The sequence below is a fragment of the Schistosoma mansoni genome, chromosome 4, assembly GCF_000237925.1.
Source record: "Schistosoma mansoni strain Puerto Rico chromosome 4, complete genome".
In the NCBI taxonomy this organism is placed as follows: domain Eukaryota; kingdom Metazoa; phylum Platyhelminthes; class Trematoda; order Strigeidida; family Schistosomatidae; genus Schistosoma; species Schistosoma mansoni.
The window spans coordinates 26,450,812-26,474,402 of record NC_031498.1 but is presented as its reverse complement, the minus strand read 5'-3'; the positions used below and the strand labels follow the sequence as shown (position 1 = coordinate 26,474,402).

Here is a 23,591-nt window from a genome sequence, read left to right as displayed (position 1 = left end):
TAATTTGTTCATCTTCATCTTCACTCAAGCTTCCATTGAAGTTTGAACTGACATTAAATGGAAATATTTTGCACATGTATTTTCATAAATATACATATCTATATTTTTCTCTTTCAAATGATTGTTGTATTTTAAGGAACTAGGTTACTTAGAAATGGAAATTAGCATAAGTTTTAGTAAATTTAGATCGCGATTACCAGTGAGATCTAGGATGCTCGTTTAGTACTCATCAGTTGAATTTAACTGAATCTCAGTATTGATGTTCACAGAGAAATTCTAACCAAGTACCTCTGCTGTAAAGATTAGTAGGTTATCCACTGAGTTACGGAGTCGAGATAACCATTAGCATATGCAATGGGTATGAATTTAATGTATAAAGGTTTGTGTCTTCTGGTTGTTAATGTTAAGCATTCCAACTGATCTGTATACTATGCCATAAAAATGTATTGTATTTTAGAAGTTGAAGAAATTCTACTTATTTTTATTCAATTAAAATATTCATAATTTTTCTATTATCTTCATAGTTGAAATCATTAGTCAATTGAAGCTAGACCACTATGGAAAACCTGGAAGTACTGGACGGCCGTTTTGTCCTATTATGGGACTCCTCAGCAGTGCGCATCCTATTATCTATAAGCTTTTGTTTATTTCTGTTGTAGGCATTCTAGAATACATTTGATTACCCTGTGTTAAAGTACAGGTTTTTTGAAAAAATACCACAATATGACAAATAAAATGATGAGTAATAAGTTTAAGTCTTAGTGTGAAAACTAAAACTGGAATGAAGTTACACTCAGTCAAAAATTTGATTGCCCCCCCACTGAGATCAACTCCAGTTGTATTTAGGAATTTCCAGGTACTTGGGATAGAAGCTAAAGGAAGAGTTTCTACAGGGTTTTCTGAATATGATGTTTAAAATATCTTATTAATTTATCGCAAAATCTAATTAAAATAAGTTTGACAATCCACTCTCTGTAAACCATACTGATCGATAGACTCCAGAACATTCTAACTTTTTGCCTGTCGACTAACTATGATATCAGTAAGACTGGTTTATTTATCTAGACACACAAATATTGGTACAAATAGGCACCAGATACATATGCGCCACACAAATCTCATTTGATTTGTGTGAAGGCTGTGATAATGCCCGGGTTCCCAAACCGGGGCAGGTGGTTTTATTAGGGGGCCACACCCCGAGCCTTTGGCCTAAAGGTCTAGTCCACAGGGCAGTGGAACATCGTGAGGGGATGCAGTCACATGGTAGCCGGTGACCAACAATTGATTCATACTCCATTTGTTCCCTCAAAATACTGGAGCCCATGTGCACCATTGGTTTGGAATCCGGGTTTTCTAACTCCCCTAGGTGGACACTCCACATCCACCAACCCGGTCAGAGCACCGGACATCCGCTTTTCGTCCTCTCAATGTCGTAAACAACAGTAATGCAACGAGAAGGTAGTGAGTAGGACTTCCCTGGTAGAGGCAGTATACGCGTGGCCATGTGAGAGCATTTCGAGAGGGAGAGAGGACTCTCTCCACTCTCGGCCATACCAGGGCATTTGGGGCGCAAGACTAGTAAGACTAGTCACGTTTTCTGTATTATTCTTTACAATCCGGGATTAAAATCTTATGTAATTATAAATACAAAGACTACAACTAATCATTAACAAACTCTAAATGGTGTATAACTAAGATAAAGGTGGTACAAATCTAAGTAGATATGTGTATAATGAAATTGTTGTGATTTATGAACAATTAAAGAGAGAACAATAGTTGCTGAGTACAAAAGACAAATGCACAAAATAGAATAAAACACAAAAATACCACAGATCAGTTGTTAAGCAAATTATTTACATTGATTTCCCAAAATGGAATAGTTTTCAAAATTTTATATTTTCATTCATCCCTTTAATTCCAAAAAAAACTGACTATATTGAAAATTATCTAAATACCACACATACATTCACCCGGAAACAGTTCTTTTTATTTTCACAAAGAAAAAGTTGGAACAATTATGTAACTGGTAACTTTAAAACTTGTTTAAAAAAATAACAAACTCAACAGGCAATTCTTATAATGATATTTATTACTACTTCTAAAAATAATTTGATTTTTAAAACTTTAGTAGACACGGTTAAACTTCACTGGTAACGGCCTCTCACTAGAACTCAAAGAAACACCTTTTGAAGCCAGACACAAGTAAGCACATGATGATTATCAAAATGGAAGTTTGTGGAGTTCAACTATGTCTTTTGTGAAGCAGTGACTCAATAAAGACAATGGTGGACGGCGGCGCAATATTGTGGATTGGTTGAAGTTAGACATTAACACCACTGGATGCCGGCTCAGTGCTTTAGAGGTTAAGCGTGTGCGCGCGTGACCGAAGGTGCTGGATCTGAGCCCCACGTGTGGAATCGTGAATACACACTGTTGAGTAGTCCCATACTAAGACGAAAAGGCCGTCCAGTGCTTCCAGGTTTTCTATGGTGGTCTAGCTTTACCCGGTTCATGAATTCAACCATTAAATTATTTAGTTGTTCTTGTTTTTATCTATTACCACTAAGAATAAAAAACTTCACGTAAAATCATGTTTATGTGCAAATACACATAAATAAATATTGGTACAAAGGGGCACCAGATACATATGCGCCTCACAAATCTCATTTGATTTGTGTGAGGGCTGTGATACTTCCCAAGTGGTTTTCCTAGGGGGCTACAACCGGAGCCTTTGACCTAAAGATCTGATCCACAAGGCAGTGGAACATCGTGAGGAGATGCAGTCACATGGTAGCCGGTGACCAACAATTGATTCATACTCCATTTGTTCCCTCAAAATACTGGAGCCCATGTGCACCATTGGTTTGGAATCAGGGTTTTCTAACTCCCCTAGGTGGACACTCCACATCCACCAACCCGGTCAGAGCACCGGACATCCGCTTTTCGTCCTCTCAATGTCGTAAACAACAGTAATGCAACGAGAAGGTAGTGAGTAGGACTTCCCTGGTAGAGGCTATATATGCGTGGCCATATGAAAGCATTTCGAGAGGGAGAGAGGACTCTCTCCACTCTCGGCCATACCAGGGCATTTGTGGGCGTGTAAACACAACATCATCTCAATCAACCCTATTGTATTGAGATTATGCTTCCTCAGAAAAGAAACCTAACACTGATCGATCAGTATTCCTTCCCCCACCACCACCACCACCATAAACAAATCAACAAGAATCCCAGATCATACAAAATATACACTTTATTTGAATATCTATCTATACAATCATATAAAAGAGTAGATAATCAAATTTCTTTCTGAAAAAGAAGATATCTATTGATAACTAAACTATTTAAAACAATAATTAACGTCTTCACTTTTGATTTTAGCTCTTCTGAGGTGTATTCATTGTATTATCCTTAGAAACTCCACAATCAAATCACCATCCAAGACTGTCAGTTACTTTGAATGTAGTCTATAAGTTGTCAAATGCAGTTAAATAATAAGTATCTTCATTGATTACAATGCTTTGGGCTTCTTTTTTAAGTAAAGGATAAATATTATCCAAATACCATGTGAATGTATGACAATTTAATGAATTTGGAATAATTCTACGTGATCTTATATCTCCAGCTGGTATTATTTTAGATTCTGGTGATACTGTATAAAAATAAGATAGATATTCTTTAGCTAATGTTAAATTAGTATCATGTTGAAACCAAACTAATACAGTACGTTTATGATTACGTAATATGGTAAATTCTTTACCCATAGGAAATGTATATGGATGATTATTACGAAACATATGACCAACGCGACTACATGGAATAATTTCAATTTGTCCATAACACATCCATGTTCTAAGTGATAATTCAATATTTTCACCACCCCATATATTCATTTCTTCATCATATCCACCATAATGGAAGAAATCATCTTTCCAAACAGCAAATAAACCACCAGCTAATGCTGGTGATTTTTGTGGATAAATTAAATGATATGGATTAGTTTTATTATATTTTATTGATAATGGTGTTACACCTTCATTAATATGATGCCATCGAAATATTAAATCCCATGAGAAACCTCCTAAATATAAATTATCTTCAATATTATCATAATCTGATTTGTATAATGTTGATAGGATAAGTGGACTGACAATAAAATGTTTTACAGGATCTGTAATTGAATGTAAAAATATTTTAAAAAAATTAAGCGTTACTAGGAAAACAGCGATAAGTGTTTTGAATGAAAGCATTTTTTAATCGTTATGTTTAGAAATTAAAGTACCTATAAGAATTAATGATTATAATTGTCTCTTGAGTGTTGTTAGAGGTATGAGGGCAATTATTACTTCCCGGTTGCCCACAGCGTGGAAGGGTTCTTCTAGGGGTACCTGAAAAAGAAAATTGGGTTAGAAGTGGTCTCAATGACCTGAAAGCGTGAACGTAGTGCCCAAGGGACAACTGCTTGAGGTCGGTCACACACGACCTTTTTGTGAGTAGTTTTTGTGTGAGCTCCGTTCTTTAAAGGACCTTACCACCGGAAACGGAAATCCGTGGCATAAGGTGAGGTGTGCATTTTTAGGGTCGACCTTTTCTAACCCCACCCCTCCTTGTGGGAAGACAGCATCGCTGTTGTGCTGGTTATCTGAAGGAAACACCTTAATGCTGTCACACCTCTGTATAGTCAGCAGTACGACTTCGCCTTCGGACCTTGGGTTTGCTGCTTTTAGTCTTACCCCTCTTCAAACGACCTGTCTAGCATTGTAGGACCTTGAGGAACGATTGTTCCAGCCAGTATAGCTCGATTGGTTCATCATGATAGGCGGGGCCGACCACAACGTCAAGGTAGCAGCAACGGTCGGGATTATAGTTCTCTACCCTTAGTATGCTTATTTTGTCATTAGACTAACGTCCTATGCTCTGAATAATCCACACTGTAACTGACAACGATTAATCTTGAGTTAAGAATGTTATAATCTAAACGCCTACTCGTCAATGCCCATCTTTTCTTCCATCCCAGGTAGGGGTTTATATAATCTTAAAGGAAATGATGACCCTCATGAAATTTCACCTCACATCACCCACATTCACACTCTAAGATATCAGCACTGAGCTATTTAACAAGTTTTGAAATAATGTCTTGTTGGTGAGTACTAGACAGATGAAAATCCAAGACCAAGATTTCCTGCCGACTGCTTTCATACCCATGTAATTGAAGGGAATACAGATATATTTTTTTATTTATTATCTTACAATCTTGATGTGATTGACTAATATCTAATTTATAGAAGGTATAGGAGAAGTTGGTTAAACTAATTATCACTACCTCATAACTACATGAAAGACAACTTAATGTAATTCTGACAACTTTTAGTCATAATCCACGTTCTTGTTCATCATAACTTATTGAAACTTCCTGCATTGAAGATGCAAATTTTTATTAAAGTCATGATTAAATACTGGAGCATTCATAGAGATATTTATTGATTTGTCAGTTCTGTTATATTATATCCAATGTGAAAGATGATCAGTTAACACTTGTGTTGATTCCAGTACGCAAATAGTACTTAAATTATCCAAGCCATCATAAAGTATGGATACTGTTTGTGGTTTTTTCTAACATAAAGAGACATTCTTGAAGACATACTGTAGAATATATAAACATTCGTGTAGCAAAGTCTCTATCATTTGGATGAGAGAGGAAAACGAGGAAACATTGAACAGTTATACCGTTCTAGTAAATCAAAAACACCAACCATATCTTGCGATTTGCGAAGCATGCAGTTTTAGTAAAATTGACCAAGATAATGGCATGTTGTTCGTGACTGCCGACAAAACTTCATGCTAGTTGATTTCCTATTGATTTTTATCGGATAATCACTAGACTATCTGCACTAACCAGTCACTAAGTAATAAACAATATCAGTTTTTCTATTTCTTAGTCCGGACCAAGTTCTATCAAACACATTCGCCATATAGCTACTATATCAGGTTGCTTCACATGTCAGTAAAATGTTTGATTTTACGTACTAAATATGTTTGACAGGTGTATTTGGATTTGTGGTTCATTCTTTTTTGTACTTGACACTAGGTTGTACATTAAAACCGGGGAGAAATGATTATCCTTCGACTCGAGTATCACAGTGGTAACACCTCCCATTGTTGGCATAAGTAATAAACTCTATATGAATGTTAGTTCTCTTAAGATAGTATATAATCTCTGTTGATGAACTCCAACGAGCATGTAAACTAGATTCAAGACATCCTATCAACTGTCTTCAGTCATCTTACTTTGTAATGCTGTATACATTCGTTAGAACGTCTCAAAAATACTTTTCTAAAAGTGTTCCTTGACCTTGATAATTTAATTAAAAAACTTACAATAGGATTTTGTCACTATGCCCTTGTTATTATTACTATTATTATTACAGTTTTCTTTCTTTCTTTGTTTTTTTTTAACCAAAATCTAGATTTCTATTTAATTTCCATAACGATAATTAGTAGCGGCTAAAATATTTATAAGTTGGTTCCCTACAGAAAAAGGATTTTTAAACTGATTGAAAGTCAACTAAATAAGCTAGAAAGTAAGTGGAAGTAAACAATGTGAAGAATGCTATGCTAGATAGTAAATCAGTAATCTCACGGTAAGTCCAATGTGAGAACAAACTGTTTTTAAAAAGATAAAAATGGTTGAATTTCATATGGTTTAAGCTTAAAATAAACCTTGGTATACGCTTTTGAACAATATTACAATGGCTGATTTGATATTAGCTCCGTGAACTGCCCAAACCAAATGTCTCACAATGAAGGAAGATATGTATCTGTCTTGCGCTCTTATTCAACCAATGGAACTTATTCATTTTTGTAGCTACTTCAGAATGTGTTTGGCCGTCCTTACGTGTTAATCTTATCCATCATAAGATGTTGTTAGTAGGTGACTGGAGGGGAGATGGAGTAAATCATGGATATAGACTATGTCCAGGTTGATAATAGGGAGCAAGACATGACTATAAACTCGATGAAATCAAAATTCCTCCTGAAATTAGGACCTAAAACATCCGATGTGTTACAATTAAAACTATTCAAGTTATTTTTCATAGTTGAAAGCGTGAGTCAATTGAAGCCAGACCACCATGGAAAACCTGGGAACACTGGACGGCCGTTTCGTCCTACAATGGGACCCCTCGGCAGTGCGCATCCACGAACCTGCCCCCGCGAGATTCGAACCCAGGACCTAACAGCCTCGAGCCGAAGCCCTTAACCGATAGACCACTGAGCCGGCATGTCTAACTTCAACTGATCCACGAAGTTGAGCAACCATTCACCAATTGTGTTCAGTGAGTTCCTATCTCACAACAGACGTGGTTTTGAATAGGACGAAACGGCCGTCCGGTGTTTCCAGGTTTTCCATGTTGGTCTAGCTTCAATTGACTCACGCTTTCAACTATGAAAAATACTAAATCTCCACAAAACCCCTTCTGATTATTCAAGTTATCTTTGCTCAATATTGATTGTCCCCAGTCATCAAACATTCGACGACGTATAACGAGATATCAAATAATTTAAAACAATGGCCACATTCAGTTTAATCAATATCCAAGACTAAAACAACTATTAGGTGAACAATTAACATAAACTTGATCTTTTTATAAACCTAGATTAAACGTCAGAACTGTATCTAACCCCGAAATTCGGCAAACTATTATTGACTATTCTCTTTTGGTGTATGTGCATTTTATGAGGGTTGTCTCGATACTGTCAATAAGTCACAAGCATTATAAGCAGATATGGATGGTGGTTAACAATGGAATCTAGAAAATTTTAATCGTCAATCGTTTGTAGTTTTATCAAGATACTTTTATGATAACATTGCATTACAATATAACTGGTTGACTAAACCATTTTTTCCTATTAGGTCTACATATTTTAAAACCTTTGGCTAATGATTTCTTCGGTGTCTCAGTATTCTTTAATGCCTAATTCCCCATCCTTAAACACTTATCTGAATCGGATTCACATAAAGTAATTTTGCGAATGAATAACTTTATATCTTCCCACAATATTGGGAGACTACCTATTATCGAGAAACTTTTGCACTGAAATTCCCTCAACGATCAAGCGATTTCAATGATTTGATTATTTTCGGTTGTGTTACTGTGTTTGGAAGAGGTCTGTGTAGTTAGCTTACAACTATTTAAGACTGGGTGATCCCAAAGAGTTGATCTTCTAAGCATTTTTTGAGATTTTTTCATCCAGCCTGCTTTATCGACTATTTATTGCATTTTAATACAGGTTACCAATCCTCAGTTCTTCTGGAATCCCATTCTGTCTCACTTTGTCCTCACTAGTGTGAGAAAACACTTCCGAATGCATAGTAAGCAGGCATAATCAGTGAAGCTCAACAAACATGGGAATGAGATAAACATCACTGACATTTGGGGTCATACAATATCGGAAAATGACTGAAGTTACGAATATGAACAGTGATATACGTACCTAATAATTTACAAGTAGCATAGTCACTGAGATTCCTGGTAGTCCTAGATTTAAAGCAAACCAAGTTCACAGGTTCACAGTGCTAAGAATTCAAGTACTGGAATTGAACAATCATCCAATTTCCCCAGGTTTTCAATAGTATTCCAAACAAAGTCAGTCCGTAATTTACTGTACTTCCAAATTAATGAACATTTAAATTACCACATGGACGATTATGTGCAAATTCATTGGTATAAACGAATCTTGTTACCACCAATAACTAAAGATCTTTAGTCAAATCTCGCGTGAGGTCCTAGTTTTGAAATCTCAAACTGGAACAAAAGAGCTATCGGGTGTTCTATAGTATTCGATTTCTTATTTTATACCCGTCTGTGATGAAAACTGATTTCAAGCAATCCCTCACACCGAATGAATGAAGATAGTGCGCTCAAAGTCAATATTTCGAAATTTACAGTTTCTCATCTATTGATATCCTCCAAAATTAGGACACATGGGACATCAATTCCATAATAATCGGTTTGGGTTAAATTTTAAGTGTGAACTATGAGAAATAAACAGTATCATATGTTGAAGTCATTGTTTACGAAACAAGAAATGAACTTCTTTAACATAAAGTATAATGATATAATCAAATAATAATCTTACATGGTAATTTTGAAGTACTTCTCTCATTCTGTTGACTCTGTAGATTCCTTTGTTCATGTTTTTCTTGTTGATATTTCTTTCTTAAGCTTATCAATTGGACAACTAACGGTTCTAACCAATGTTCCAATGTTTCAACATGAGCATCAAGAAACACTAGTATCTCACCAGTAGCATTCCGTGCACCATTCATACGTGATTTAACTAAACCCTCTCGATTTTCATTTCGTATTACACGTATCTAGGTAAGTAAAATGTATATTTAAGAATTATATATCAAACTAACTTATTTATCATATAAAAGTTGTACATAAATAAGTATACCACAGTAATTTGTGATTTCTTTTAAAAAGTAATTTTTTTCAATTTCATAGTTGAAAACATCTGTTCGTATATCTGCTTAGTTGTGTAAATACTGGTGGTAGTTTGAGTAGTGAAATTAATTTACGCTTAGTAAAAGTCATACGAGCTTATGCCAATCTGAGCCGTCTTTGACCTGTTTATAATGTTAGTCTATCTGTAAAAGACAGGGTCTAAATTAAGTTAGTGAGAACAGTTTTTCTCTGTTTGTGAAACCTGGCCTCTCTGAGTTGAGGGTGGTAAGCGGCTATTCGTGTTTAGATATCGTTTCCTCCGAAGGATTGCTGACATACAATGGAAACATCATATTAATTATGTGAAGGTTTGGCAACATGTTTTCTGGCACAGAGACGATAATTCGGTTGATGTTACCATATTGAATCACATGTACTACGAATGCCATCTTCGCGAACTCCATATTTTGTATTATTTGGAGACTCTGGGACTGGTTGGAAAATGTGGAAAGGTGATCAGTGTATGGTATGGTGTCGTGCTATGAAAAAAAGCTATACAAGAATGGTATTGGTTCATCCTTCATGAATCTCTCGTTGCAATTCTAGAAATAGTACAACTCAGTGGCTTGAGATGATATCATACATGTCTCAGAATAGTGGTGAGTGGCGTTTCTAACGTAGCTTTCTTTCACTTTCATCATAAAGGTAGAAGTAACTTCTCTAACTAATAGAATCCTTTTCGATTGTGTTTTTCTTAACTGAAGTGCTTTTCCTATTATTATTATTATTATTATTATTATTATTATTGCTTCACTTTCGAACATTAATTTCCACACAGTTTTCTTCTTTTCCCTATTACAGTCACCTTCTTTTCTCCACCTTTTCACAACTTCATTTTACTGTGCAGTGCATATATATTTTGGAGCCCCCTACACCAATGCTTATGGGTTTAAATGAACAAATTGCTCTATGTTGACAATGAAGAATGATTCTTTGTAAACAGAAATTGGGTAAACGGTAATAGTCAAGTTTCAATACTGTACGTATTTGATATATTAAATGAAAAGATTTGGTTCCATCGTCTTAAAAGTAGAACTAAAATATTGTTAGAGTTTTAAGCTTGAAAGTAGTATAATTAAAATTATAATTTGCAATATGAATAGTCACTATTCTATTCCACTAACTAACTAAACTATATACAACTGATGAATTCAGATCTACTCCTTTAAATTACAGCTTATTAATATAATGACAGGGATAATATACATTCATAATCTATTACCTTACATAAACCTCACCGGGTAAGTAATAGTGAGGTTATACACAGGGTGTTAGGGAATGATGGTAAATCAGTTGATGAGGTCATGAATCTTCATTGATTGAGATGGTTGGGCCACATGTTACGTATGCCTAAACACCGATTACCACGACGTGTTATGCTGACTAGTATTGGCGATGATTGGAAGAAAGTTAGGGGCGGCCAAACCAAAACATGGCATCAATGCTTGAAGTCACTAACTGCTAATCTGAGCCATGTTGGTAGATGCAGACTACTCGGCTGGGGTCTGCGCGACTATCGTAACCAATGGTTGGAGACTCTGGATGACACGGCTCAGAGTCTATCACAATGGCTCAGGTGTATACATTCTTTGTCTTCCCGTAAACTGAGATTAAAATTGCTACACATCCTTATATACAACCTTTCTTTTATATATTACCACCACTAAATTAACTTTTATTAATACGGTGTTCATCTTGTTGTGCTAATGAGGTATGGCAACTTGGACCGATGCACATATGTGCCTGGTCTTACGCTGTAGCTGACTGACTGACTTCACATAAACCACAAAAGACAATGATTTAAAAATATAAAATCTACAAAAGGATTATAAAAAAATTCAATGACACATGTTTCAGTTATTTCTGAGTAATATGATATAACAACAGACACTGTCAGCAACAAGCTACTGTGGGAGACAACAAAACAGATTCCAGTGGAGGAAGAAATTAGAAAGAAGCGCTGGAAGTGGATAGGACACACTTTGGGGAAAGCACCAAACTGCGTCACAAAACAAACCCTCACATGGAATCCTGAAGGCCAAAGGGAAAAGAGAAAGACCAAAGAACACATGACGCCGAGAAATGGAGACAGACATGAGAAAAATAAACAAAAATTGGATAAAACTAGAAAGGAAGGCCCAGTACAGAGTGGGTTGGAGAATGCTTATCGGTGGCCTATGCTCCATTGGGAGTGACAGGCGTAAGTAAGTAAGTAAGTATGATATAACGAAACATTAGATTTATAAATATGATCAAAGAACAATATAATAAAACAACTACTAAGTTAATACTACCTTGAAACATATAAAACAACATGGTAAAATAGACATTTTCTAATTTCCTTTTTTTTTCATTTTCTTTTCAGTTTTTTCAGTTTTTTCCTAACAACTACCTATTTCACAATTGATTGATCACTGGGTGGTGATCAATTCCATGCGTGTCAAGTCCTTCTTAGTGCTGATCGAATGCACGCAGTTTCGAGCCACTTAGACTAGTGACCACAATGCAACTTGATCGATAGCATGTTTCTATAGAAATAGATTAATATTATTTCAGTTGAAGGAATAGACATAGAAACAAAAAAGAGAAGATAATTTTAATTTTTTTTGTAAAAGTAATATGGTTACAATTTCAGTGAAACAACTACTAGAATACTAAATGATTAATGAAGTTTAATCTGAACTCTTGAGATTTTGAAATTTTACATAATAGTCAATTGTAATGTCTTGATAAAAGGTTCCATTGATTCAAATTTAATTCTAAACATTTTTGCTGTGGATTTTTCATCAATAATAGGACTATTGATAAATTTGTTTGTTAGACTGTTAAGTTAACCATCACTACACTGTCAGATTACAGGTACACTGTGCTGACGAGTGTCCAAGTAGCACGAAATCCGGGTACAGGTATTCCTGTTAACCACCTCCAACCACCAACTACTTATTTAGTTAAATCATAAACTTGGTATTATCTAAAAAGAAATTTTCAATTTATAGTTACTTAATCAATAATTAGATGAATTAAGTCAGTTCAAACTATAACTTTAGAAAAAAACATCTTCGAAGTTGTGTGAGAAATAGATATGATGTTTAATTTAAATCTATTCTTTAATATAATTACTGAAACTTTAGAAACCATTTTCAATATATCACTTGGTTATAATAATCATCTCACAGATATTTGTCTAGAGAATCATTTTATGGAGAGATACTACTAATAAAAGGCTTTCTGAAAACTGTATGCATTAGTAGTAAATGTGAAATAAGATAATCCTTTTGTGGGCTAAATAATATATCTCAATAATAGCTGCTAGCTTGAAATGATTGTATGGCTTATTTGTTGACTCAAACTAAACACCCTATATCATTCAGAACACTTTTACTTTGAGATCCTACTATGTCGGTCAGGTTAGTTGTAAAGGGATGTAATGTCAGAGCCCCAGATCATGTTACTGACTATATCAAACTGTAGGGATAGTAAAACATTTCCTTGAATAACCTATATCTCTGCTAATGCTATCTTCCATCAATCAGAAGATTGTTCATAAATAAGAATATATTACTATCTCTTAATCCTGATAATTATTAATACAGAGTAACAAAATTCACTCATAGAAAGGTATATGCTTGAAGTATATTATTCGTACAGTGGAGGCTGATTATTGTATTCTGTGGAAAAGGGCAAGGAGGAAAGCCACTGCATCTATGACCTATAAGAGCTTAGTGTTGAATCAAAGTTGTTAGTGCTGAATAGATTCCGATTGATGTTTAGATGACGTGAATTCAATCAGTGGCCGTAAGTCATAACATATACGATTACTAATAATGGTGTAACATCAAAGATTTTACTTTTCGATTTCAAAGAAATTGAACACTGGGTAGACCATTTGTAAAAGACTAATGAATATGCAATAACGCAAGAAGCTGGAAAATAACATTTATCTCACAACAATGTATAAGATTCTGTTTTAAACAAAAATTAACTGTATTTTTCCCAACTTAACTGAAGCTTAAGTGGTGATAATAAAGAATTCATTTCCTATCCGACGAATAACCATTGTTACTGAAATTTTTTTAATTATGCATTATTAATTTTAATAGTTGACATCATGAATCAATTGAAGCTAGACCACCATGGTAAACCTAGAAGCACTGGACGGCCGTTTCGTCCTATTGTGGAACTCTTCAGCAGTGAGCATCCACGATCCCGCCTCGAGAGATTCCAACCCATGACCCAACATTTTCGCGCGCAAGTGCCTAACCTCTAGAACACTGAGCCTGCATCCAACGTTGTTAATGTCTAACTTCAACCGGTCCACGAAATTAAGCGACACATCCATCATTGTCTTCAGTGAGTCACTATCTCTCAACAGATCTACTGGTCACTGCTTCTCACTAGAACTCCAGAAAATACCTCTTGGAACCAGTCACTAGTGAGCATATGTTGATTAATATCAGAAGGGGTTTTTTGTGGATAATATAGTACTTTCAATAGTTGAGATCATGAATCACTTGAAGCTAGACCAGCATAATCTCAACCAATTAAATTCCTATAATATACAGAATACCCCTTCTGATATTAATTATGTATTAGATGATCAATAGTACTAAAGACTAGAAATAATATAACTTATTATCATCTAATACTTCACTAGGCTTTATTTAAAATGTATTGAGGACTAGAATATTATTTTATATTAGCAAGTCTGACAAAACAAAACAAACTGATGAGATGTTGGTTTGAAGTGGTCAACAAGAATACCTGGACCCGGATTTCGTGCTGTTGGGCACTCATCAGCACAGTGTACCTGTAATCTTAAGGGGACTGACGGTTGCTTGTTCCTGAGTTTCCTACTGACTACCTCCAACCACCATCTTATTTCAACATAGTGAATGCAATATCAAGTCACCTACACTAGTGACCACATTGCTACTTGGTCGATATGATTCGATCTGCACTAAAAAGAACCTGACACATATGACACTGACCACCACCCAATGATCAATCAATTGTAAAAGCAAACTGAAAAACTGAAATGAATAAAAACTCCCACTTTTCTGACAGAACGTGTAGTGATGGTTAACTTAACAGTCTAACAAACAAATTTATCAATAGTCCTATTATTGATGAAAAATCCACCGCAAAAATGTTTAGAATTAAATTTGAATCAATGGAACCTTTTATCAAGACATTACAATTGACTATTATGTAAAATTTCAAAATCTCAAGAGTTCAGATTAAACTTCATTAATCATTCAGTATACTAGTAGATGTTTCACTGAAATTGTAACCATATTACTTTTACAAAAAAAATTAAAATTATCTTCTCTTTTTTGTTTCTATGTCTATTCCTTCAACTGTTTCTATTTCTATAGAAACAAGAAAAAAAAAGAACTGTCAATAAATTTTTTTTGAAAAAACTGCGGCCGAAATCCATATGACCTTGACATTTTGCTTAGTAACAAATTTTTTTAGTCTCAATAACAATTCTATTATAGAAGGATGATAGTTAATGGAATTGTTTTACACTGAAAAAATACAAACTATATTTTTACAGAGATTTCATTAACATACACATATAACATAGTAAACAATTTAGTTGCATTTGATGCTGTTTATCAAATTCGATTTATATTGAAGATACCACCAGTAATGTAGTTTGACAACTCTTTACCAGTAACACCTTCTATAATCGAATCTTGCCTACCCAGTTAAAATCAGAAGACAGAAGCGAAGAGGTTGGAAGATATATATTTGATAGGTTATCAATATATCGAGAAATGATTGGTCTAATCTGGCTAATGATCGTAGGAGATGTTTCCCCCGATGTGTTGTAACGTGATCTGGTACGGATGCATGACCGAGCGACTTCAGCTAAACAAGCCCACTTAAACTAATGTGGTCAGCATCCAATATCGAACAGTTACAAAGCTATTGATTTTGGGGAATTATTTACAGCTACAATATACAAGAATGATAACTGAAAATGAATGGTAATCTTAATGGGAATCAAATTTTAAGAAAATACAAGCCATGTAGACAATAAAGTATAAAAATACTTGAAAGTACTTGGAATTGATCCACATATGTTTTGTGATAATCTTACGAGCTGACTACGCAACCTAGTGGTTAAAAATCAAATACTCCGATCGCCAAATCATCTTTCTAAACAAGCAGTGGAAACTACACATTACACCGAGTGAATATATCAAGTAGAAGAAATTATCACTTATTATGCAAGCTTTTTGTTGTGGTTGACTAGATCATGAAGACCTCAACATCTGAGGGAAAGCACGGAATACAATAGATAGGTTGGATGCAACTAGACGATTCTGACTTCGAAGATGACCTAGCTCTTCTGTCTCATACACATCAACAAATGCAGGTCAAAACAAACAGTGTAGCAGCAAGATCCTCAAATTCAATTGAGAGAACACCAACTCAATCACACTTGATGGAGGACCTCTGGAATATGTGGAAAACCTTATTTATCTGGGTAGCATCATCGATGAACATGGAGGATCTGATGCAGACGTAAAGGCGAGGATTAGCAAATCAAGGGCAGCATTCCTACAGTTGAAGACCACATGGAACTCAAAACAACTGACAACTAATATCAGAGTCACAATCTTCAATACGAACGTCAAGACATTCCGAATGTACGGGGCTGAAACCTCCAGAACTACAACAACCCTCAACAAAGAAGTGCAAGTATTTATGAACAGTTGTCTACGCAAGATACTCAGTGTCCGTCGGCCAGAAACCATCAGCAACAGCTTACTGTGAGAGAGAACAAATCAGTTTGTAGCTGAGTAGGAAATTAGGAAAAAATGTTGGAGGTGGATAAGACATACATTGAGGAAATCATCAAACTGTATCATGAGCCAAGCGCTAACTTGGAATCCTGAAGGGAAGCTGTAGAGAGGAATACCAAGGAACATATTGTGTCGGGAATTGGAAGCAGACATGAAAAGGATGAGTAGTAACTGGAAAAAACTGTGAAGGATTATCCTGGACAGATTTCGATGGAGAATGTTGGTGGGCGGACTATGCTCCTCCACGATGGGTAACAGGCGTAGGTAAGTAAGTTTTGGAAAGGAATCGCCATAGTACAGGAAATGACTTAAAATTAAACTTTTATCGACCATTAAGAATGTTTCTTTAATATCAAACAATATATTTCTTATGTTTCTGCTACATCTAACCTATGTAGTTGAATTTATTTATACTCAAATCGTTAAAATGTCAAACGATTTTAATTAGAACGTTTTGGTGTTACATTCTCCAGCTTATGAAACCTACCCATTGTATATCGATTCAGATACGAATAAATAATACATAGAAAACTTGAGACTTGTATATTTGATCAAGATAAACATCTACTGGATACTGAAAACTGTTTATATACTTCTAACTTTATTATTGTTCTGTAATTTCAATATTAATCAAAGTTTAATTTTCATGAGAATACCTTTTTACCATAATAATGGTTGTTAGGCTTAGTGTGGTATCAAAAGTTAACGAGAATTAGTGAAAATAATTCAACACTCAGCTCTTACTCTTCCAAATCTTCGAGAATAATAACGGTATTAATGTAATGAACAAAACACCGGTTAGGGACAATCGAATGTACTTAGACACAAATTACAGACTATCTCACTAAATTCTGATAACCATACAATGAACAAATAATATATTTGTAATATCCCAATGAGTAGAAAAATTAGATTTTCTAATCTAAAATTAGATTTTCTAATCTAATTTTTCTACTAATTGGGATATTACAAATATATTAATTTATTTATAACAATCTACCCAATGCTCAATTTATTCAAAATTATCAAATCAAAACTTGTTAATGATACCTACATACAATGAACAGTTAATTTGCAAAATAACCATCAATTGTTTCAATCTTCACTTCTGTAAATATCAATCCATCTTCTCTAATTTCATTATTTATGCATTTTCCTACCAATTGTGCTTCATTTCAGTTCTTTCCTTATCGGTCTTCTACTAAAGTACATTCTATGTCTGACCATCATCATATACTACTTATATGGATATAAGTAGACCACACTACATTAATACATTGGAATTAGGAGTAATAGTGAAATTCAAAGCAATTGTTTCGTCTTATTTGTGATTCATTAATTAGGTAATGATGTGCGGATTATCAACAAAAAGATATCACAAACGTTTAAGAACTAATACGATACCCGTTCTGAAAGTGTGTGTCCATCTTCATTCCGTAGTTCAGTAAACAAGGAATTGCCATTTACATTGACAAGTATTGGATTCAAACTTTGTTGAAAATACCAGCACTGAGATCTAGGTACATCTAAATGATAGGTTTCAGGCATGAGGAAACATAAGTTTAAGATTTCCCTAACTGCTACAATGAAACCATACCGAACGTTTTAACAAAAGAGCTAAATCTAGACAGACGTTCATAATCCTCATATCCCAACAAATACTGACTAAAGTTTATCCTTCAATACGTCAAGTACTTTACGGAAATGTTTATCAATATCAATACTTTGAAAATTCATAAATCAACTTTTTTAATACAATACTCCAGTGAAGTACTACAAATCCGCTCTCCATCTGTCGCCTCGAAAAGCTTGTTCCACGTGCGCTTATCCGGGGACCCTGTGGCATCTTCGTCTGGTCTTGCTGGCGTTGGTGTCGCACTAAGCGCTAGGGCTGAGGCAGCACTAATCGATTGGATCCCCATTAACAGTCGGTTATGTGCTGTTAGATTAGAAAGTTCCATCAAAGTGAGAAGAAATCGGCGTGAGAAACGGTGTCTTTTCGTCATCGCCTACGCCCCGACAGATTGCAGCCCGGATGCAATCAAGGATGAGTTTTACCATCAGTTAACAGTTCTTCTCCAGAAAGCGCGTTCGACAGATATTGTAGTACTAGCCGGAGACTTGAATGCACAGGTCGGGCGTCTAGGCACAGAAGAGAGTCGTCTTGGTGGCCGATGGGGACTTGTTGGTCGCAGGACAGACAACGGGGACCGTTTGCTGCAACTGTGCACAGACCACAACCTGTTTCTGGCCAGCACTAACTTCTGGCACAGTCATCGCCGGTGTGCCACCTGGCGTCCTCCCTCTGCATCCCAAGCCTGGACTCAGATTGATCACATCGCGATCAGCTACCGCTGGCGTGGTTGTGTACAAGACTGCCGCTCCTTTTGGAGTACCTATCTGGAGTCTGATGATGCCCTGGTCTGCGCCAATCTCGCCTTACTTTTCAGCGGCCGAAGGATTGACCACCACCAACGGATTGATATTAGTAAACTGGCTGCAACTTCTGTTGCAAGTAAGTATCGAGCGGAGCTAGCCTCTAGGCTAGCTACCACCCCACCGAAAAGTATAGATGAGCATTGATTGCATCTTCACGACGCCATGAAAATGGCGAGTAAAGCTGCTTGCGGCTTCGCGAAACGTCCCGCTTACAAGCACTGGGTTTCTTCTGGCTCCTTACAACTGATGGAAGCCCGTCGGTCTACTCCACGTGACCGTGAGTTTGACCACAAACGGAGGCTGTCACGTAATGAAATCGGGCAAAGCTTGCGTAAGGACCGGGAAGCCTGGTGGTCGGGGCGTGCTAATGAGATGGAAGCAGCAGCTGCATCTGGTAACTGCCGGAAGCTCTTCCAACTCATCCGAGCCACTGGCAGCAAGAAGTCTGGTGTGAGTGAAACAATCTACGAGGATGACGGGATGCCAATCACTAACATCTCTTGACGTTTTGGACGATGGGGGGAATTTTTTGAAGGGCAGTTCAACTGGCCTGCTGCTCCGGCAACATCAACCAGTTTGTCCTGCCCCCCATGGCCGGTGAAGACTGATCCACCAAACGAGGCGGAAGTCTGCAAGGAACTCCAACTCTTGAAACGTTACAAATCACCGGGCCCAGATGACTTACCTCCGGCTCTTTTTAAAGATGGTGGTGACTTTCTGGCTAAGGAACTGACGGTGTTGTTTGCAAAGGTTTGGGAGCAAGAAAGTGTTCCAACATCATGTAATGAGTCAATAGTCTTCCCTATCTTTAAAAAGGGTTCACGTTGTTCCTGTAACAACTATGGGGGAATAAGTCTACTTCCGATTGCGTCCAAACTATTGGCTTCTATCATTCTTCGTAGGTTGTTTAAAACCCGAGAACGATTGACTCGCGAGGAGCAGGCTGGTTTTCGTTCTGGTCGAGGATGCATTGATCACATCTTCACCCTCCGCCAAATGTTAGAACACCGTCATACTTATCGCAGGCCAACAATCGTAGTGTTTCTTGATATCAGGGCGGCCTTCGATTCGTTGGACAGGACTGTTCTCTGGGATTGTCTATTGAAGAAGGGTGTGCCTGAGAAGTTCATTAACATCTTAAAGGCCCTGTATACGAACACCTCAGGCAGAGTGAGGGCATACAACCACCTTTCTCCCTTGTTCCATTCGAGCAGTGGGGTTAGGCAGGGTTGCCCGATCTCACCATTCCTCTTCAACTTTGCCATCGACGACATCCTGGAAACAGCTCTGGTGGATGTAAGTAATGGCGGTGTGGATATGTTGCCTGGAGAACGACTTCTCGACCTTGAGTATGCGGATGATATTGTCTTACTGTGCGATAATGCCCAAGGCATGCAATCAGCACTTAATCAGTTGGCAATCAGTGTCCGCAGGTACGGCATGTGCTTTGCACCCTCCAAGTGCAAAGCACTCCTACAAGACTGGCAGGATTCTAATCCTGTACTCACCCTGGATGGTGAGGAGATCGAAGTAGTTGAGAAGTTCGTGTATCTAGGTAGCTATATAAGTGCTGGTGGTGGCGTGAGTGATGAGATTGGTGCACGTATAATGAAAGCCAGAGTGGCTTATGCCAATCTGGGCCATCTTTGGCGCCTTCGTGATGTTAGTGTGGCTGTAAAAGGTCGGATCTACAACGCGTCGGTGAGAGCAGTTTTGCTCTATGCTTGTGAAACCTGGCCTTTCCGAGTTGAGGATGTTAGACGTCTCTCTGTGTTCGATCATCGTTGTCTCCGAAGGATTGCTGACATCCAGTGGCAACACCATGTTAGTAATGCAGAGGTTCGGCATCGTGTGTTCGGGCGCAGAGACGATAATTCAATTGATGTCACCATCTTGAAACACCGACTTCGGTGGCTTGGACATGTTCTACGAATGTCGTCCCAGAGAATTCCTCGTCGTGCACTATTTGTCGACTCTGGGACTGGTTGGAATATTCGGATAGGTGGTCAGTGTATGACATGGTGTCGTGGCATGAAAGAGAGCTGCAAAGGGCTAGCTTCCGTTGGTCCTTCACGACTCCCTGGTTGGGGTCCGAGAGATGGTGCAACACAGTGGCTAGAGACGTTATCAGATATGGCTCAGAATAGAAGCCAGTGGCGATCCTGCTGCAACCTTCCTTTACTTTCTACATAAAGAATGGTTCTAACTTTCCTAACTGAAAGAGTCTTCTGGTTGTACATTTCAGTCCGCCTTATCTTTTCATCCCTTCTCTTCCTACTTTCATTATTTTGTGTGGCGCATATGTACCTGGTGCCCTTTTGTACCAATATATATGTGTTTAAATAAATACAATATTCAAATGGATGATACAAAATTTACCTATAAAGAAGAACATAGGAAAGCCTACTAGACCTTTCTGAAGAACAGTGCTACATCGAAGCAAAGCACAACTACCGGGGCTCAATAGCTGTTTTCGCATTGCTTACACAGAACCATTACATCATTGTTTCTTTCTTTTTGAACCAACAATAGTTATGCAGTGATTCTTTGTAGCAATTGTAATCATATGTGAGTATAGGTAGAGTGGTTGATTAGGTCAATCTCCACCACTCGTGTTATCTCTCACATTAGTATATGGGATCATTACTATGACCCAAGAGGCACAAAGAGGACGTGTGAGTCGGTTAATTTTTAAAGAAATTTTCATGTATTTTCATAGTTGAAATCACGAGTCAATTGAAGCTAGACCACCATGATAAACCTGGAAGCACTGGATCGCCGTTTCGTCCTATTATGGGACTCCTCACCAGTGCGCATCCACGATCCCGCACCCGCGAGATTCGAACCCAGGACCTGCCAGCTTCGCGCTGGAGCACTTAACCGATAGATCACTGAGCCGGCATGTCTAACTTCAACTGATCCACGAAGTTGAGCAACCGTTCATATATTTGTTTAATTTTTTTTCTATTATTTAACCTTAACTATCATACTGATAAATGATTATCTTTTCATTTATTATTATTATTGTTTGTTTGTTTTAAAAATACAAAGTAATTTATTAATAACCTTATTATTCTTGTGATTTTGTTTAAATCCACGAGTTCAATACTACCATCATTTAAACAAAATAAAATTCATTCAAGTTTCATATTATACATCATTCGTCCTCATATACATATATCATTATGGATTAATAAATAGATCAACTAATCTCTAGTCACTTGACTAATTAGATAGAAAATGCATTGAAATACCGTTGAACAATTGAACAATGATATAGATATAGATAGATCTTCAATGGTAATATACTGTTTACTTGGATACATCGGTCGTTATCTAAATAGTACTTTGATTGATTTTTCTGGATTTATTATTGAATAGATTATCATTATTATTATTATTATTATTAATTAAATACCAAATAGTTTATTATATGGTACATAGAATGATGCTTAACCAATTTTATTTGAGGTCATTTATGTAGAGATAACTGAATAATTTTTGAGTTCATACTATATGATATTACTTAAATGAATAAATCATAGAAATATCAATATTTGTCTTAAGAAAAGAACTTTAGTTAATTGTAGAGAGATAGTAATGTGTAAATAGTCGATATTCAGATAGGGGTTTCTTTGTAGAGATTTTAGTAATTTTAATAGTTAAAATCATGAGTCAATTGAAGCTAGACCACCATGGAAAACCTGGGAGCACTACACAGACGTTTCGTCCTAACGTGGGACTCCTCAGCAGTGCACATCTATGGTCCCGCCTGATAGATCCTGTGTTCAAATCTCGCGAGGCGGGATCGTGGATGTAAACTTCTGAGGAGTCCCACATAAGGATGAAACGGCCGTCCAGTGCTTCCAGGTTTTCCATGGTGGTCTAGCTTTGATTGATTCATAATTTCAACTATAAAATAGTCTATTTATTGATAGAATGAAATGTCCATAATAACTCACGTGATATTGTACTATGAAAAACACTATACTTAAGTTATATGTTTATAAATTAATATTATTGACATTCATAATTCAGAAGCAATTATTTATCTTTAAAAGAATTGATATTAGTAAATAGACGTAAATCTAAATTATTCAGATAAATAATACATTATGTGTTATATAAAACAAACCACTTAATTACTGAACTATAGGTTCCTGACCGTTGCTGCTACCTTGACGTGGTGGTCAGGCTCGCCTATCGTGATGAACCAATCGAGCTATACTGGCTAGAACAATCGTCCCTCAAGGTCCTACAATGCCAGACAGGTCGGTTGAAGAGCGGTAAGACTAAAAGCAGCAAACACAAGGTCAGAAGGCGAAGTCGTACTGCTGACTGTACAGAGGTGTGACAGCAGTAAGGTGTTTCCTTCAGGCAACCAGCATAACAGTGATGCTGCCTTCCCACAAGGAGGGGTGGGGTTAGAATAGGTCGACCCTAAAAATGCACACCTCACCTTATCCCATGGATATCCGTCTCCGGCGGTAAGGTCCTTTGAAGAACGGAGCTCACACAAAAACTACCCACAAAAAGGTCGTGTGTGACCAACCTCAAGCAGTTGTCCCTTGAGCACTGCGGTCACGCTTTCAGGTCATTGAGACCACTTCTAACTCAATTTCCTTTTCAGGTACCTCTAGAAGAACCCTTCTACAGTGTGGGCAACCGGGAAGTGATAACTGCCCTCATACCTCTAACAGCACTCAAGACTGAACTATAGGCTTAAACTCCACTCCTACTCAGTTTTAAACAGCTAAATAAATAGTATTATGTTCTGTCTTATTGTAGTGAACGAGAACACAAGAGGATACAACCAAATGTATTTGAA

The 23,591-nt window shown here is 36.8% G+C and overlaps 1 protein-coding gene across 1 annotated transcript in view; it reads right to left on the bottom strand.

Annotated features, from left to right (window-relative positions):
- Positions 1-3,238: 3,238 nt before the first annotated feature.
- Smp_136920 (putative n-acetylgalactosaminyltransferase) overlaps positions 3,239-23,591 on the bottom strand; it is a gene marked incomplete at its 5' end in the record, with an annotated part of 34,511 nt that continues 14,158 nt past the window's right edge. Inside the window, 2 exons of the mRNA XM_018797339.1 lie at positions 3,239-4,171; positions 9,139-9,376. Of these exons, the coding sequence (XP_018652391.1) occupies positions 3,468-4,171; positions 9,139-9,376 (942 nt within the window). The 3' untranslated portion in view covers positions 3,239-3,467. The remainder of the gene's footprint in view (positions 4,172-9,138; positions 9,377-23,591) is intronic.